The following is a 17,446-nucleotide window of genomic DNA, read 5'->3' as shown; positions in this document are numbered from 1 at the left end:
CTGATTTTTGTTCAGCCTTACATCAAATGCTTCCATAAGCACTACCATAAATATTCAAAAGATTCAGGCAAAAATATGATAAAGATATAAAATCAAAGAAAAAGCTAACCTTTGTTCAAGACAACCAAAAGCAGGTAACCACCTACAAACAACTCACACAGCCTTGGGGAAGAAGGAAGAGGAAATTGCCTGTCAGAGAAGCCTTGTTTGTAAGACTGGATTAGCCTCAGCTCCCTACACTGAAGGTTTCCCACTGACTTCAAAGAAGCCTTCAGATCAGAGGAAAGTAGCGTGGGGCTGAATAATTGTTCTGAGGTTGGGACTCGCTTAAAGAGATTCTCTTTTGAGCTGTACCCATCATGACATTATCATATTATCAATGATAAGAGGGCTTTGGGATGGGACTACTGAGCCACTAAAGCCCTCTTAAGCTTCAAAGAGGAGATGAGAAATGCATTCAAATCAAAGCAAAATTTTTAAAGTCATGGGATAGTGATACAATTCCTTGCTGTAGGAGTGACTGTGACAAATAAGAAACTGTATCTGTATGAGATTGGTTCTGTGAGCTGTTACTAGTTTCTGGAGCCCAGGAAGCACCAAACAATATATAGCTGAAGAAAGAAAAATCTCTTACTCAACTCGCCATAATACAATAGGCTAATATTGACACAATCCCAGCTTGTGGATTAGGATGCATATGTAATAATCACCCCCTGCACAAAGAAGCAGAAGCATGTTGCTGAGATGAGGTGGTCCAAGTAATACAAATGTCTGGGACAGTCTCATGGCCAGGGAAACAATTTCAATTTACTCCCAAAAATTATGCTGAGAAGCTGAACAGGGATTGCATCTTTAGGAGAATTGAACAGTAGGGCCTAAAATGTTGCTGGCCAAAAAAAATAATTAGCACATTGATTTATGTAGCTTCTTGAACCAGCAGGAAAAAAAAATGGAACGATCTATTTTCCTCCTGCTGCCCAATAAAGATGAACAGTCAGAACTAGAAATCCATTCATATGAACTGAGCTAGAAATGTGATTTAATGTTCCTTGTAAAATACCAATTCTGAGACCTGATGAATATTAGAATTAAGGACAGATTTAGTGCTGGACGGTACAAAGAAAATAGGACTTGAATTCAAAAGACCTCTAAATAGAGCTGAATGTGTTAAATGTGTTAATAAATATATGGGTAACACAGAGAAAGCAGAGGTTAATACCAGTTTGGGTTGAATAGGGGAACATGTTGTGATGGATAGGCAAGAAATCACAGAGGGTGCCATAAAAATAGAGCATGCGACCAATGTCTTTTACATAGAAGGTGCTCAGAATAACAGCTTTTACTTCATTTATCACCAAGAAGTATGAAGGTCTGCAGCTTTTTAAAATAGAGAAATCCTTCATTTGCTTTCTACACCAAAGAACTATATTCATTCCTCAGCTCCAGTAGATATCTTTCTCAAACAGTAACATGACTTCTGTGCTGTGGGCACTTTCCCAACAGGAGAAGACCTCTCAGGTTCATCCAACTCAAATGCAATAGGGCCCTCTACCCCAATCTTCTGTGTTCACATGAACTTGATCTTAAATGAAGCCCAGCTCAGATATGCAAAGATAGAGGGCCTTCACCTACTCCTTCTCAAAAGTTAGCAGTACGCCTTAATCAGACCATTCCAGCCATGCTGAGCCTTTGCCTCTAGCTACCAATTAGCCCTGCTGTTTCCTTAAGCTCTGTGGCTACCTTCCTGCTTGCTTCACAGATAGAGGGCCAGCAGGGGCCACCTGTTAAAAACTGAAAAGCAGTGGGATTGCGTGTTTATTTGATATCAGCTGTGTATCACAGCAGACTCCTCCACAGAGAGCTGCTTGAAACTTCCCTGGAATAATTTCCATAGAAGCAAAACATTCACCATGTTTTGGTGAATGTATTGTCAATAGCATCGAGGTGTGCCAGCCTCTGCACATAGAGTCACTAAATGAATTACAAACATTCGTGTAACACATATTATAGGAAAATTATGTATTTGGGGATGTAGGGTTGCCAGATTTAGCAAATAAAAGTACAAGATGCTTTTCTAAATTTGAATTTCAGATATAAACAACAAAGAATTTTCAGTAAAGGCATGCCCCATGCAATACTATTAATTTCAGCATTAATTATATTTGTATTTTTAAATTATTGGTTGTTTTTCTGGAATTCACACTTAACTATATACCATGTGTTTTATCTGGCAATTCTAATTGGAAGAAATAAAAAGAGTTTCATAGAACAGATGGGATCAAACGAATAGGAGAGAGCGCTGAGGAAGGAAAACTGACGTGGACAAAGGCAGGAGGTACTTGAATTTTTTTCAGAGGCAATGAATGGAGAAGTTCATATAAACAGAAGTTTCATGCAGGAGAATAACATTAAGAGAACTACCAAGGACCTATTGTTGCTGTTGAATCATGTAAGTCTCTGCTATTGCCTGAAAATCTTCAGGAAAAGACTACACTAAAGTGATCTACTGGAAAGGCATTTAAGAGATGAAGAAAAGTACCTAAGCATCCCATTCAAGTATTTGCACGACAGAGGGAAAGATGCCAGCAGTAGAAAAAATCCCCAAACAGGAAAAGGAAATGAAGGACATATGTGTGAACACCCACCCATGGGAATCCCCAGAAATTTTGAGGGGGTCAAGGACATCTGAAGTTAAAGCACTTTTGTGTAAATTTCACTAAATGGGAAATCCAGCTAACACCTGGCTCCATGTGTACAAGAAAATGTCTATAGATATAACTTCTGGTAGTTCAGGAGTAAATGATCACACGTATCTGTCTCCCGTTGTCCAAGTTTTAGACTCTTTTTCCTCTTGATAACTATTATTTGAACATCTCAGAAACTTTACCAATTTCATTCAACCTCAGAAACAGATGGGACAACTCAAGATTGAATTATTTTTCTCTTTTATCATGTCTGGCAAGAAATGTTATGGGGATATCTCTGTTTCATAAGCCTACACAAGTTTTCACAGCTATGAATGCTTAAGTGAGAAATTCTGCTTTGCACCTACCCCATTACCTGCATGTATTTGAATGTGTATTTTGTACTCCTATATAAATACACTGATGAATTCAAATATGTATATGATTATAACTATTTTCTGGAGTGAGTGGGTTTAGTCTACAATAAAAGAACTACTCTGACAAATTAATATAGTATATGGTTATTTCCATAATAATGATCCCAGAGTGATTTTATTTGGCCAGCCATCTGTATGGTTTGAGATTGAAGGCTATTCCTTGACCATAATAACTGAAAGCTTCCTCCTGATAGGAAATTCTATTTAGAGAACCTATAATCGAAGATGTCTAATGAGTTATTGGGTCATTAGAGAATGGACAGGATGTTTTACTTGCGTTTAAATGTTTATGGAACAGTCATAATTAGAGAGAAACCAGCCATCATGGTCTTTGCAATTATTATAAAATTATTATTACTTTCTCCTAGTGTTTTAGTCAACTTTCCCTCATTATGACCAACATACCTCACAAGAACAATATAGGGGAGGAAAAGTTTATTTGGGCACTCGGTTTCAGAAGTTCAGTCCAAAGCCAATTGACTCCATAGCTCTGGGCCCAAGGTGAGTCAGAACATCTTGGCAGAAGGGCATGGTGGAGGAAAACAGCTCAATAAATAACAGCCAGGAAGCAGAGAACGAGACCTGCTCACCAGAGACAAAAAAAATATACCCCAAAGACATGCTCCCAGTGACCTACCTCCTGCAGCCACAATCCTACCTTCCCACAGTTACCACCAAGTTCATCCATATAACTGAATTGATTAATTCAACTCTCAAAATCATTTTACCTTTGAATGGTCTTGCATTGTCTCACACATGAGCTTTTGGGGAATACTGCATACCTAAACAATAACACCTGAAAAAAATTTTTAAAAAAAAAAAAGAATCAATGATTTGACATTATTCCTGAGATATGTGCATGATCCTAATACTTCTGAAGTGTTTGAGAAATCATAAAATCTAATCTACAACTTAATGTCTTTCAATTTGAAAAGGGCATGATGATGCACAGCAAACTGGCAAGTCCCTCGGTTAGCAGCAATACAGTTTTCCTGAAGCTGACAATTTATCACCCACCCCTTTTACTTATTAATATTGCTTATTTGAATAACATTAATCATCATTCTTTGAGCCACTTCTAAATCAATGTATCTATCTAAATTAATCAGTTCCTCTTTGAGGTGTTTAATAATATTTCCATTTCTGTTTCAAAAACCCAAAGAAACAAAATCTAGCCTTTACCAATGGCACTTCCTTTAATTGTTTCTATTTCAAGACCTTTATCAATAGTTATATGCACGCCCTATGAATCTGTTCACATTCATTTATAATATGATACTTTCTTATTCCAACAGCTTATATGCCCAGATGAGCATGCACATGTGCTTGTATTCATGCAAGGTGCTAGAGTTTGAAAAAAATAGATCTAGAAAACTGAGAGGCTGAGACCACAAGCTAGATGCTGGTGGCCATGGGTCTCTATGGAATAGAGTCCCCACCAAGCTGCTTCAGCCTCATGGAGATGGGCTTTGTGATGTGTTGGACTACAGGCAGGGAAGCCAGGATACTCTTTAGCAGCTTTTTCTGCCTCAGGATTAGTGTGTGGGGTCAGGATCTGATGGGCAGCTTTGGGAAAAGCATAACACAGGGTGGCGGTAGCTTTTGCACATTCATTGCCATCAGGATAGGCAGATGATGCTAACCAAGACAATGGCTGCTACATCTCCACCTTTGTACTATAATAAAAAAAAATAGAAAAAAAAAGTCTTGCTGGGCGCAGTGGCACATGCCTGTAATCCTAGCCCCTTGGGAGGCTGATACAGGAGGATTGTGAGTTCAAAACCAACCTCGGCTACAGTAAGGCACTAAGCAACTCAGTGAGACCCTGTCTCTGAATAAAAAATAAAATAAAAAATGGAGATGTGGCTCAGAGGTTGGGTGCCCCTGAGTTCAATTCCCGCTACAAATAAATAAATAAATGAATAAAACAAAGTAGTCTTTGAATATTAAAAAAAAAAACTACCTCTAACTTCATGACACAGTTTTAAAGTGTTTAAGTCAAAATAGATTCCTTCATGACGAATTCTTTTTTGTGAGCTATCAGAAGTTTTAAAACTTATTTTCACTTAATGAAGTCACTTTCTCATTATTCCTGAGTAATTTACTTCTTTGCTTCTACTTTTTGATATTGTCCTAAACTTATTCATTTTCACTGATCAGAGAGATGTAAAAATAGTTGAAAATTAAGTATTTCCACTTTATTTACTAATTGAAATTTTTAAAAAAGATTACAACTATAGCCTAAAATAAAAAAGGTTTAATATTAACTAATTTCTTCCATTCTCTTTGAATCTTTTCATAATCTTCATAAAAATCATCTGTCTGAAGACAAATAAAAAGAATGCATTTCATACACAGCATTTGTCAAAATGAAATGTAAATGACAAGATGATGCCATAGACTCTCACTTGGGTTCCATACATATATATAGTACATGTGCCATCACAGAAAGGTCTTTCCTGTCCCCAAATGAATATATATATATATATATATATATATATATATATATATATATATATATATATAAATAATGATATTGATATAATTGTGATCCAATTCAGAATCAGTGGCAAGAGCTACTTTGATCATGTGTCAAGGTCAACTAGAGTGACAGGAGTTGGAAAGTGTATAGACAAGACAGTGTTGATGGGAAATGAGATAGCAAGCAATGACAGATGACAGTTCTTGTACTGTCTGTATCATTTCCCTACCCTCCTATCTAGGCAACATGTTTCTCAAAAAGAGCAGTCTCTGTGGCTCTGCCTCTTTTCTGAATCTTGCATATGCAGAACAAACATAATCCATGGAGGGTGTGGAGTGAACTGGTGGGGAGTCCATCGGGAGACCCTGGAAGTAGATATTAGGAATAAGGTATCAAAACCTGTGACTCCAAATCCAGCAAAACTCTGGGCATGATTCTGTCCTAAATTAGCAATTTTTAAAACAAAGTGAGGGCTGGGGATGTGGCTCAAGCGGTATAGCGCTCTCCTGGCATGCGTGCGGCCCGGGTTCGATCCTCAGCACCTCATACAAACAAAGATGTTGTGTCCGCCAAATACTAAAAAATAAATATTAAAAAAAATTCTCTCCCTCTCTCTTACTCTCTCTTTTAAAATAAATAAAACAAAGTGATTTCCCTAAATATCACTAGTTTTTACCTGAGTCACTTTTGTCTGAATCTTATTAAATAAGTTCCCAAGAGAACTTTAATAAGTTTAATAAGAACTTCAAAGTTCCCAGGTCAGTGCTCACTCCAGCCATGCACTTAACATAAGGAATTAATTTGAACTGGAAAAACAAGAACAAGAGCCTGTGGGACACCAGCCTTTGCTTCAAGCTGGAGGTGTCAAAACTGGTACCTTCTGTTCCCTCTACCACTCAGCACCATAGAATTTGAAGGAATCTTAGAGAGCATGTCATCTCCACTAAAGCCCCTCCCAAAGGCCATAGGAACAGCTGAGTAGGTATGACCAAGCCTAGGACCCAGGGTCTCCTATTCCCAATCTGCATTCTCCCTCTACTAATAATAATGTCACTAATAATGACTCTTTTTTTCATCCTACCTACATGTGCCAAGCATCATTCTAAGCAGTTCACAGTTGTTACCTTGCTTAATCCTACAGCCACCCCCTGGGTAGCTATCTCTTGCTGCTGCCATTCTCAGGTGAAGAATCTGAGACTCCAGTGTGGGTAACCTGCTCAATCCCAAAACTGACAGAAGGGCTGAGCTTCCTGCTCCCTGGTCATAAAATAACAGGCAGGAGAAAGTGGATATAATTGTGAGCCAAATCTTTACTGGCTCTGATAAATTAATTACAAAACGGGCATATGAACCCCATGCCAGAAGCAAACTATGCTCAAAGCCACAGGCCAATCCTATCACCCTTCTTGCAGTTATGAAAACTCTCTTTGTTAACAAGCCACCAACCAAAGCTGCCTGAGGTTGTCTGATTTCTTTGATTCTTCTCTTTTCATTTTCTTTTGCAACTAAAGCCTCCCTTGGAGCATATAAGCCAGTAAAAGACAGTTTTTCTTTTTCTGCTGCACAGAACCTGAAACGGGTGGCTGAGACCTGGATGGATGAATTTGCCGAGTACATTTACCAGCGGCGGCCTGAGTACAGACACCTCTCTACTGGGGACATCTCTGCCCAGAAGGAGTTGCGCAGACAGCTCAAGTGCAAGGACTTCAAGTGGTTCATGGCTGCGGTGGCCTGGGATGTGCCTAAATACTACCCTCCTGTGGAGCCCCCACCTGCCGCCTGGGGTGAGGTGAGGAAACTGTGCTCTCACCTGTGTGTGTCCATCTCTCACAGCCTCAGGTGCTGGGAGGGACAGCTAAGCCTTCGTTCTATATCCCTGCAGCCAAGCAAGATCAATTTAAATCACCTCAGATAAATGAATGCCCACCCTGTTTTTAGAAATCACTAGAAATAAGGATTCAACCCTCAGTATTGATAGCCCAACCCAGAACTATTGACCACTGTTGACTCCTCAGATGGGCTTTTAAAAATGTATCTGAAAAGTCAGGTATGGTGGCGTACTCCAATCATCCCACCTACTTGAGAGGTTAAGACAGGAGAATAAGAAATTATAAGCCAGCCTGTGCAGTTCGATAGTAGAGCGCTGGCCTAGCATGTGCAAGCCCCTGGGTTCAATTCCCAATACCACAAAAATAAATAAATAATCAAGCAAACCTGGAAAATAGTTTTACTTGAGATTTGTGAAATTCTGAGATCTTGTAGAGAATGAAAATATATGTCATGACACAGTGCAAATAAGGGCAATCTGCTATCCGTAATAAGATCCCTTGCTGTTCTCTATGCATAGCCCTGTTGCTGTTTTATATATGCAAGTCGATGGGGGGGCGGGGGGAGCACTTGGCTCTTTTTCTAACCAGGGTGTATTCTGCAGAATCACGAAGGAATGCATTTCCATAATACATAGACTGTGGAATGTGCCAGAGCCATATTGGTTCCTGAAATAAGCAGTAACCTTTCCACCTTTGAACACTTCTACTTGATTTCACTTCCTGATGGAAAGAGCTGAATAGCCCCAGGTCCTAAATTTAAAGTGTCTGTCTTTTGGCATAAAAAGGACTATTGTACTGGGTTCCATGCCATTCAATGTTGTTACTGTAGCCATTTCCCTATAGAAAAGAATGTGCTGTAAAGCAAAGACTAGTATCAGATAAGGTGGATTTCTCCTGACAACTTAACCTGCTTTGAGCAGAGGATATCAAGGGGTAATGCAGGCTGGGCTGGGCCAGATGCCAACACTGTCCCAATTCTCCAGCCTTTCAACAGCCAAGGGCTGTCAGTCATTTTGGAGGAGATTTTTGATGTCATCCTTGGCTTTACAGTGTGGGTGAGAAGATGCCATTGCTTAGTTATTGTCACTGGCTGGAGAACTCTGAAAAAAAATTGTGTTTCATGGTGTGAGAGAAGAGGCCAGAGTGTTCAGGCATCTTTTCCTGGTTGAGTTGTCCCAGTTCCCTGGAGAAGGTGCATTTACAATGTCACAGCAACTTGTTTTGCTGAAAGAATCCAAGAAAATGCCTTTCTCTGCCTTGACCTGGAATATCCCAGGTATGAGGGAAAGAGTCAAGGCCATCCCCTCAAGCTCCATCTCCCTCCCCATCACACCTTCTTAGGGGGAGTATGTGTAGGTGGTCTTGACATTTTCAGCTTATTCAGCCTCATTCTTGCCATCCTAAATATTTCATTAAAACTTCCCGGGAATATTAGCATTGTCCGTCTACTTGTATTGATTTTAGCTCTCTGTCGTGAGCTTAATTTACAGCACTGGAAATTTAAAGTACATACTAGGAAGAACTTTCTTAGCCTAACATATTAGAAAGCATAAAGATTTGTTACCCCATAAGTGGAGAGTTTCCTCCTAAAGTTTTTTGGTTAATTATCTGTCTGTCAGCTTCCCACGGTGGTTTAAAGGCTATCCTAACAAATAACTAAGAAATATATTTGAAGACCCCCAGAGTAGCATTGTGTGATTTCATGCTGGGTTAAAATCTCATCAATCTTTTTCTACCTTATGTGGAAACATAAATTTTTGTTCCTATCTGGCTACCACTTCAAACTGCAATTGGTCATCTTTTCTCATATTACCTGATTAATCGGTAACCTGAATTCATAAGGCTACTTGTTCCCATTGAGGAGGTTCTTGAAAACATACAGCCTGCCAGAAATAATCAAAACAAGAGCCACTGAAAGACCCAGTGGGCTACAGCAGCGAGTTTTCATCCTTATACCAATTGCCTGTCACTGCAGGTCACTTGCCCGGAGACATGGCACTTATTGTTACTGGTTTAAACAATCAGAATCTGAGATCGGATTTTTTTTCACATGATGGTTAATTTCTTTCCCCCAAAGCTTCAAAACAGTAAAGAAATAAAGGTTATGTTTAGGTTTGGGGAAGAATAAAATAAATGGGAGTATAGTTCAAGGGCCCGTGCTGATCAGTTACATTTGCTGAGAAGAGATGTGGGTGTATACCAAGAGTGAAGACCTAGAAGACTGAAGAAAGGCAAAAAAAAAAAAGAAGAGAAATCAACAAACAATAAGGCTTTGCACTGGCAAATAGTTTTGAAAAAGAATCTATTTCCCAGGTGGGACAGAATGCAGAAAGAAGGGAAAGATGCACATTGAATTCCGAAGGCAGGTGAAGTATTTGTAATGCAGCTTCATCTAAATGAAGTGATGAAAAGAGAGTGTTTTAGTCAGCTTTGGCGTGGCTGGAAGCAAAACCTGACAAGAACAACTTAAAGGAGGAAAAGTTTATTTGAGACTCATGGTTTCAGAGGTCTCTCCACAGAGGGCCGACTCCATTGCTCTGGGCCCAAGATGAGGCACCGCGTTAAGGGTAATGATCCAGCAGAGGAAAGCTGCTCAGCTCCTGGTGGGGTCAAGAAGTCCAGGGAGAGCGGCCAGGAGGGGAAAGGCCAGAGGGAGGATGCACCCTTCCAGGGCACACCCCCCTCACCCACTTCCTCCAACCACCCCCCACCTGCCTACAGTTACCACCTAATCAGTCCGTTCAAACTAGGAGGGACTGACTAGGTGACAGCTCTTATAATCTACTCATTTTTACCTCTGAATATTCCTGCCTTAACAGGAGCTTTAGGGGGATACCTCATACCTAAACCATAACCAAAAGGCTATTTTCTAACTCTATGTTGTAGAAAAACAAGCTATTTCTTAATAGTGGATTAAAAATGACTAAAAGTTTAGAATATGTTTGGGGAACAACTTAATCTCTGAAAAGTCATCTTTCAAACTGTTCACATGTGTCATTCTTCCCCCTTTGGGGTTTTTTTAAGTAAAACTTTTTATTTTAATTTTTTTTAAAAAAATAACAAAAATCTAGATTAACTGAAACCTTGCCAAAGTCGTAAAGAAAAAAAAAAAAGTTCACATATACCTTCACCCAGCTGCTTCTTCTGTTAACATTTTATATTTAACAACCTCAACTGGTCTATTTATCAAGTTAAGTCATTAACATGGGTACAATAGTAATTGCTGAACTACAGATTTCATTCAGAACTTGCCCGTTTTTCCACCAATGTTCCCTTTTCTGTTCCAGAATCCAATCCAGTATATGAGAGGGCTCTTTGATAAGTCCCATAAACTTTCAGTTAATTGTTAGCCTAGGCAAAGCTCCTAAGTAAATGTGGTAGGTCAGCTGCTGTTTTGTAAGAAAGTGAAAAGATGAATGTCGACTCTGGTTCTTTTCTAGTAACTCTGGGAGGAAACCACAGACCTCCAGCAACCAAGCGCAAGCACCCTGTATGGCAAGCAGGGCCACCTGTTTCGCACTGGTGCTTGGGATAGTTTCCACCTGCTTCCCTGGGCCCGCCTGACTGACTCTAAGTAAACGATGAAGTGCTTAGGCGGCTTTTGGCTCCAGTAGTTGGAACTCGGTTTGCTCAGGGTATGCTGCAGACCATAAACAGCCCGTAAACGGTTGCTCATTTCCCTGACAAATTTAGCCTCAAGACTGCACTTCTCTCCCAAATCATCGCCCTGTTCTGCCCTTCCTTTCCCTTTAATATCAACACAGCCCATTCAAAATGGGAGATGAGACCACTCTTCCACTCAGAACCTTTCAAATCCTACCATCTCTCTCTATGAAAATCAAAGATCCTAAATGGTTTCACCCCCTGTGCCCCCTGACCCTGACCCCACCACCATCATTTACTCACCCTCGTTTACCCTTCTCTAGCCACACTGGCTTCATGGCCATTCCTCAAACAGGTCAGGCACAATCCCACCTCAGGGCCTTTGCACTTACTTCTCCCAATACTTAGAATCACCCAACCCTAGGAATCCCAAGTGTTATCCCATCATTCCTTCAGATCCTGGCTCCGTCTAATCCCATTCACCTCTCTCCTACTCTGCCCACATGCAGAGTTTAGTGAGCTCTCACTCTCTCTCACCCAAGGGAGGAATCTCTGCATCACTCCCCCATTGGCCAGATAAAAATATACCTCTTTGGAAACATTGACCAGAAGGACAGTTTGCATAATAAATCTCAGGTAACCAATTCTGATGGACTGTCAGATCTACATCCAAAATATTCACTTCTCTCAACTTAAGGGAAAGAGGAGAAATCCAAAAGCAAAAAGCCTCTGATCCAGCAATTTCCAACTCTCTCTACCAGCTTTCTACTTATAAGGCAGGCAGAAGAGATGAAAGCTTTGGCTCACATCTGAGCCAGGCAGTGGTCCACGCCTTTAATCCCAGCTACTCAAGAGGGTCACAAAGTTTGAAACCAGCCTGTGCAACTTAGCAGGACCATGTCTCAAAATAAAACAAAGGGCCAGGGGTAAACCTCCTTGGTAGAGCACTTCCCTACAATGTGCAAGGCCCTGGATTCAATCCCCAGCACTGCCAAAAGGGAAAGAGAATGGGAGTCACATCTGATAGAGAGGTACTCTCCAGAAGCCATCCTGTCCTCCAGTGCTTTAGAGTAGTGGGTGGAACTGAGGAGGCAAGAGGGCCCAGAGAGACCAAGTAGGATTTTGAGCCATAGAAGTCATACCTCCCTTAGTATCACTCAGATAGAAGCAATGTGCTTTTCTGGGATGCTATTTTAGATGAGGTAAGAACAGGTTTAAAGTGGAAAACTCTTCTTAATCTACTCACATATGAAGTGTCTCTTTTTGTGTCAAGACTCTGAATGAAAGAAACTGAATTTCCTATTATTTTTCTCCTTCTTATCCTTTCCCCTTCTTAGAATTCATGAATTTGCTAAAGTCGTTTATAGTATTCCTTTATAGTCCAGAAAGAAGAGTTCTGCAGAATTCTAAACATTGTGTGTAAGGAGGCAGAATAAAAGATGTAAAACAGACGAAGGTGTCTTTTCCAAACAGTGCCATAAATTCTTTTAAAAGGTGTCTACTTACTGTCCTCAATGTGCCAATCTCAGCACATCCATTTGTCATCTTGCAATTGTGCAAAACTTATTTTAAATCTTTATTTTCAAAATTCATCTCAATACTGAACTAGTTTGGCCGCTTATTTAAATTCCTTTACCAAGATGAATGTCACCCTGAATGGAAGAATGTTCACAAAGACAGTCACCCAAAATAATTTCAGTTCTCCTCTGTTTGGAGCTGTTGCTCTTGACTTCTTTTCACCTGCTTGCTTCCTCTTTCATCTAATGTTCTCACTGTGCACAAAGCTTTTCAAATTCCTCCACATCAGCTTACATGAAAGAAAGTTCAACACTAGGAGGTGCGTTATCCAAAAGACCATCTTACAATGTGATATGGCCGCTTTCAAATTCTGTATGAGCACTACTGATGAGCGATAAAGTTAAAAAGCCAGTACTTTGTGCACAGTGAGCAAAGCTTCCTCACATTCTCCAGGGAGAGCCAAGGCCAGGTTTCCTGAGTTCCCCTGCAACCGGGTCTTGAAACTAGAAAAGCTGCAGAGTGAGATTGTTCTATTGTTCCCTTAGCAACTATGCAGGGAATCATCTCTGCCACCCGAGTGCTATAGATCATCCAACCAGATCTTTAAATTAAGCAGTCATTCAAAGATGATTTGTCATTCTGAGTGTATTAGAGTTGACTTGATCTGTCATTTATTTTCTCAGGCAGAGGCAATGCTGGTAGACTATGATAATTCATCTCTCTGGAGCTCAACAAAGAAGTTTAGAAAAATGTAAGGACACACAAAGAATTGCATTATCCTTTCAAATTTTGCTATATGTTTTCTGAATTCTCACCAGTTGAGACGGGGTTAAGAAGACAGACTTCAAGTGCCTTACAACAATTTTAGTCCCATATTCCCAGAGGAGCAAATTGAACATCTTAGCGCCCCCTTGGTGGGAATTTGACTCAAGTCATAATGGAATCAGAGGTGCTTCAGGGCTAACAAATGTGTTTTTCTTCTTCTATATGGCATACATAAATATGCCAATCAAAACTTTTTGTCTTTTCTGTTTATTTTGTTCATTCTTAAAATATGGGTATTTGTATTTGATACATACTTACACACATAAATATATCCTGGCTCATGTGACAGGAATAAATGAAATTTCAGGAATCATCATGAATTCATGTCAGTATTAAATTTTCTTTATTTTTATTTTTTTAGTTATTATTTTAATTGTACAACTTTATGTAATATCATGTGAGGAATGATAAAAGCTCTCTTTCCCACAATATTCTTGCTTATAAAATATACTGGAATTTCTCATACTAAAAAAAAAAAAAAAAGAACAACAAAAATTATTTAATTCATTAATTTAAAACAGGGCAGCCACATAATTTTACTCAATTATGCAGACCAAACAAAACATTTAGAGTAACAAAAGGAAAAACAGACATGGATATCATCTTACGTAAAACTGAGAACAAGGAATCCCCAAGTACTCTAGAGTATTGGACTAGTGTGACCTAAACAGCAGACAGCACATGAGGAATTGATAAGAAAGAAAAAGAGGAGTGCTGACATTTGTCCAAGGAGAGAACAACAGAAATTGAAATTGATATCGGAAATCAACAACAGATATTTGCCCCTAAAAAAAAAAAAAAAAAAAAAAAAACAGAAGATCCTTTACAGACCAGAAACAAAAACAATCAAACCAATGAAATTCAGACTTCCCCCACAGGCTGTAAGTTAAGGACCTCTGCAAACAGACCACAGGAAACCAGTTAGGAGACACGGGAATGTACCCAAGCCATGATGATGCGAACGCTCGAGAACACTCCTGTTTTGGAAAGACAGAGACTCATCCTGTCCCCTCCTCACACGCACACACAATTTTACTTTTTAATCTGCTGAGATGATCCAAAATGAAACACTGGAGCTCCCAGAAGAACTGAAGCTGCCACAAGAAGGAGATGGTGATTGACCTCAGAACGTACAGAAAACCAAATACAATTTAAAAGTAACAATTCTGTTTTGGAAGGAGCCCTAGACCACACAGAGTCAGAGACAGAAAGTTTTTGTAAGACAAGCTGAGCCCTTAGAGATGGGAGACAAGTCTAGATAAAAAGGGCCTATTTTTTTAAAAAGTTCACAACAGAGAAGAGAGCCCTACACAGAAACTTTCTTCTAATAGTCCAATTAACTACCTCATTTATATATGGAAAGTATAAGCAGTTTATGATAAAAACCCCATCTAGAAATACAAGGATAAAGATAAAAATGAAACAAATACAGTTCCAACAGATAATGAAAATATGGTGCAAATGTAACCACAGAGAAAGTAAAGACTTCAGTGAAGGTGAATTTCAATATAAACTTAAAGAATCTTAGAAACAATCAAAGCTTGAAAGAACCCTATTAATCAGAGTTAGAACAGCTCAGAAATGAGATGACTAGAATAGAAACAAGACTTTATGGAAAGAGAACTGAGAAAACTTAGGCCTGAACCAGGAAAGAATGAAAATCATTTCAGAAATGAAGACTAAATTAGAATTAAAAAAGAGCCAAGAAAGACCATGGAAAATAAAGTAAGAATAATTGAGGGTCAAAGGGAAAAGTGTACAAGTAAAAAGGAAAAAATCATCAAAAGATTGGAATAACAAATTCCACATAGAATTCCCAAAAAGAAAGCACCTTTAAAAAAGACAAATATTAAATCCTATAATTCAAGTAAACATAAAAATAAAGGATTTGAATCCATGTACACTTTAAGAGGAACATATCTGGGAAATTGTTTTTTCCCTATGCTGGGAATCAAACCCAAGACTTCATGCTTGCCAGGCAAGTACTTTACTAATGAGCTATGCCAGCCCCACAGCCCTGATTGTGTTTTAAATAAAGTGGGGAAAAATGAACATTCAAGTAAAAAAATAAATAAATTACAGATGGGCATGGCAGCATACACCTATAATCCCAGCAACTTAGGAGGCTGAAGTAGGAGGATCACAAGTTCAAGGCTAGCCTCAGCATCTTAGTGGAGCCATAAGCAACTTCATGAGACACTCTCTTAAAAGAAAAAATAAAGAGTTGGGAGTGTGGCTCAGTGGTAAAGTGCCTCTTTGACAATTTCTGGCATAATTCCTGTACCAGAAAAAGAAATTAGACTTTGAAGCTCATTTTTTACCAGAAAGCATTAGAACAGTATTGTAAAGATGCTCAAGAAAATAAAATAAAAGGGGCTGGGTTGTAGCTCAGTGTTGGAGCACTTGACTCACACATGTGAGGCACTGGGTTTGATCCTCAACACAGCATAAAGATAAATAAAATCAACAAAGTAAAATATTTTGCCCATCTTTTTAAAAAAATCTTTTAAAAAAATAAAGTAGGAACCAAATATTTTTTTATTTTATTTTATTTTTTTAATTGGTTGTTCAAAACATTACAAAGCTCTTGACATATCATATTTCATACATTAGATTCAAGTGGGTTATGAACTCCCATTTTTACCCCAAATACAGATTGCAGAATCGCATCGGTTACACATCCACATTTTTACATAATACCATATTAGTAACTGTTGTATTCTGCTACCTTTCCTATCCTTTACTATCCCCCCTCCCCTCCCCTCCCCTCCCATCTTCTCTCTCTACCCCATCTACTGTAATTCATTTCTCTCTTTGTTTTTTTCCCATTCCCCTCACAACCTCTTATAAGTAATTTTATGTAACAATGAGGGTCTCCTTCCATTTCCAGGCAATTTCCCTTTTCTCTCCCTTTCCCTCCCACCTCATGTCTCTGTTTAATGTTAATCTTTTCTTCCTGCTCTTCCTCCCTGCTCTGTTCTTAGTTGCTCTCATTATATCAAAGAAGATATTTGGCATTTGTTTTTTAGGGATTGGCTAGCTTCACTTAGCATAATCTGCTCTAATGCCATCCATTTCCCTGCAAATTCCATGATTTTTTCATTTTTAGTGCAGAGTAATACTCCATTGTGTATAAATGCCACATTTTTTTTATCCATTCATCTATTGAAGGGCATCTGGGTTGGTTCCACAGTCTAGCTATTGTGAAATGTGCTACTATGAACATCAATGTGGCAGTATCCCTGTAGTACGCTCTTTTAAGGTCTTCAGGAAATAGTCTGAGAAGGGCAATAGCTGGGTCAAATGGTGGTTCCATTCACAGCTTTCCCAGGAATCTCCATACTGCTTTCCAAATTGGCCGCACCAATTTGCAGTCCCACCAGCAATGTACAAGAGTACCCTTTTCCCCACATCCTCGCCAGCACTTGTTGTTGTTTGACTTCATAATGGCTGCCAATCTTACTGGAGTGAGATGGTATCTTAGGGTGGTTTTGATTTGCATTTCTCTGACTGCTAGAGATGGTGAGCATTTTTTCATGTACTTGTTGATTGATTGTATGTCCTCCTCTGAGAAGTGTCTGTTCAGGTCCTTGGCCCATTTGTTGATGGGGTTATTTGTTATCTTATTGTTTAATTTTTTGAGTTCTTTGTATACTCTGGATATTAGGGTTCTATCTGAAGTGTGAGGAGTAAAAATTTGTCCCCATGATGTAGGCTCCCTATTTACCTCTCTTATTGTTTCTCTTGCTGAGAAAAAAACTTTTTAGTTTAATTAAGTCCCATTTATTGATTCTTGTTATTAATTCTTGTGCTATGGGTGTCCTATTAAGGAATTTGGAGCCCAACCCCACAATATGTAGATCATAGCCAACTTTTTCTTCTATCAGATGGAGAGTCTCTGATTTGATATCAAGCTCCTTGATCCATTTTGAGTTAACTTTTGTGCATGGCGAGAGAAAGGGATTCAGTTTCATTTTGTTGCATATGGATTTCCAGTTTTCCCAGCACCATTTGTTGAAGATGCTATCCTTCCTCCATTGCATGCTTTTAGCCCCTTTATCAAATATA

The 17,446-nt window shown here is 39.1% G+C and overlaps 1 protein-coding gene across 1 annotated transcript in view; it reads left to right on the top strand.

Moving 5' to 3' along the window:
• The window catches only part of Galntl6 (polypeptide N-acetylgalactosaminyltransferase like 6), a 1,042,003-nt gene that overhangs the window by 965,777 nt on the left and 58,780 nt on the right, over positions 1–17,446 (top strand). The window contains exon 9 of the mRNA XM_026389751.2: positions 7,171–7,392. Coding sequence (XP_026245536.1) covers positions 7,171–7,392 — 222 coding nt within the window. The remainder of the gene's footprint in view (positions 1–7,170; positions 7,393–17,446) is intronic.

Source organism: Urocitellus parryii, chromosome 14 (genome assembly GCF_045843805.1).
Source record: "Urocitellus parryii isolate mUroPar1 chromosome 14, mUroPar1.hap1, whole genome shotgun sequence".
Taxonomy (NCBI): Eukaryota; Metazoa; Chordata; class Mammalia; order Rodentia; family Sciuridae; genus Urocitellus; species Urocitellus parryii.
Note: the sequence above shows the minus strand (reverse complement) of the source record. Positions and strands in the feature narration are given on the sequence as shown.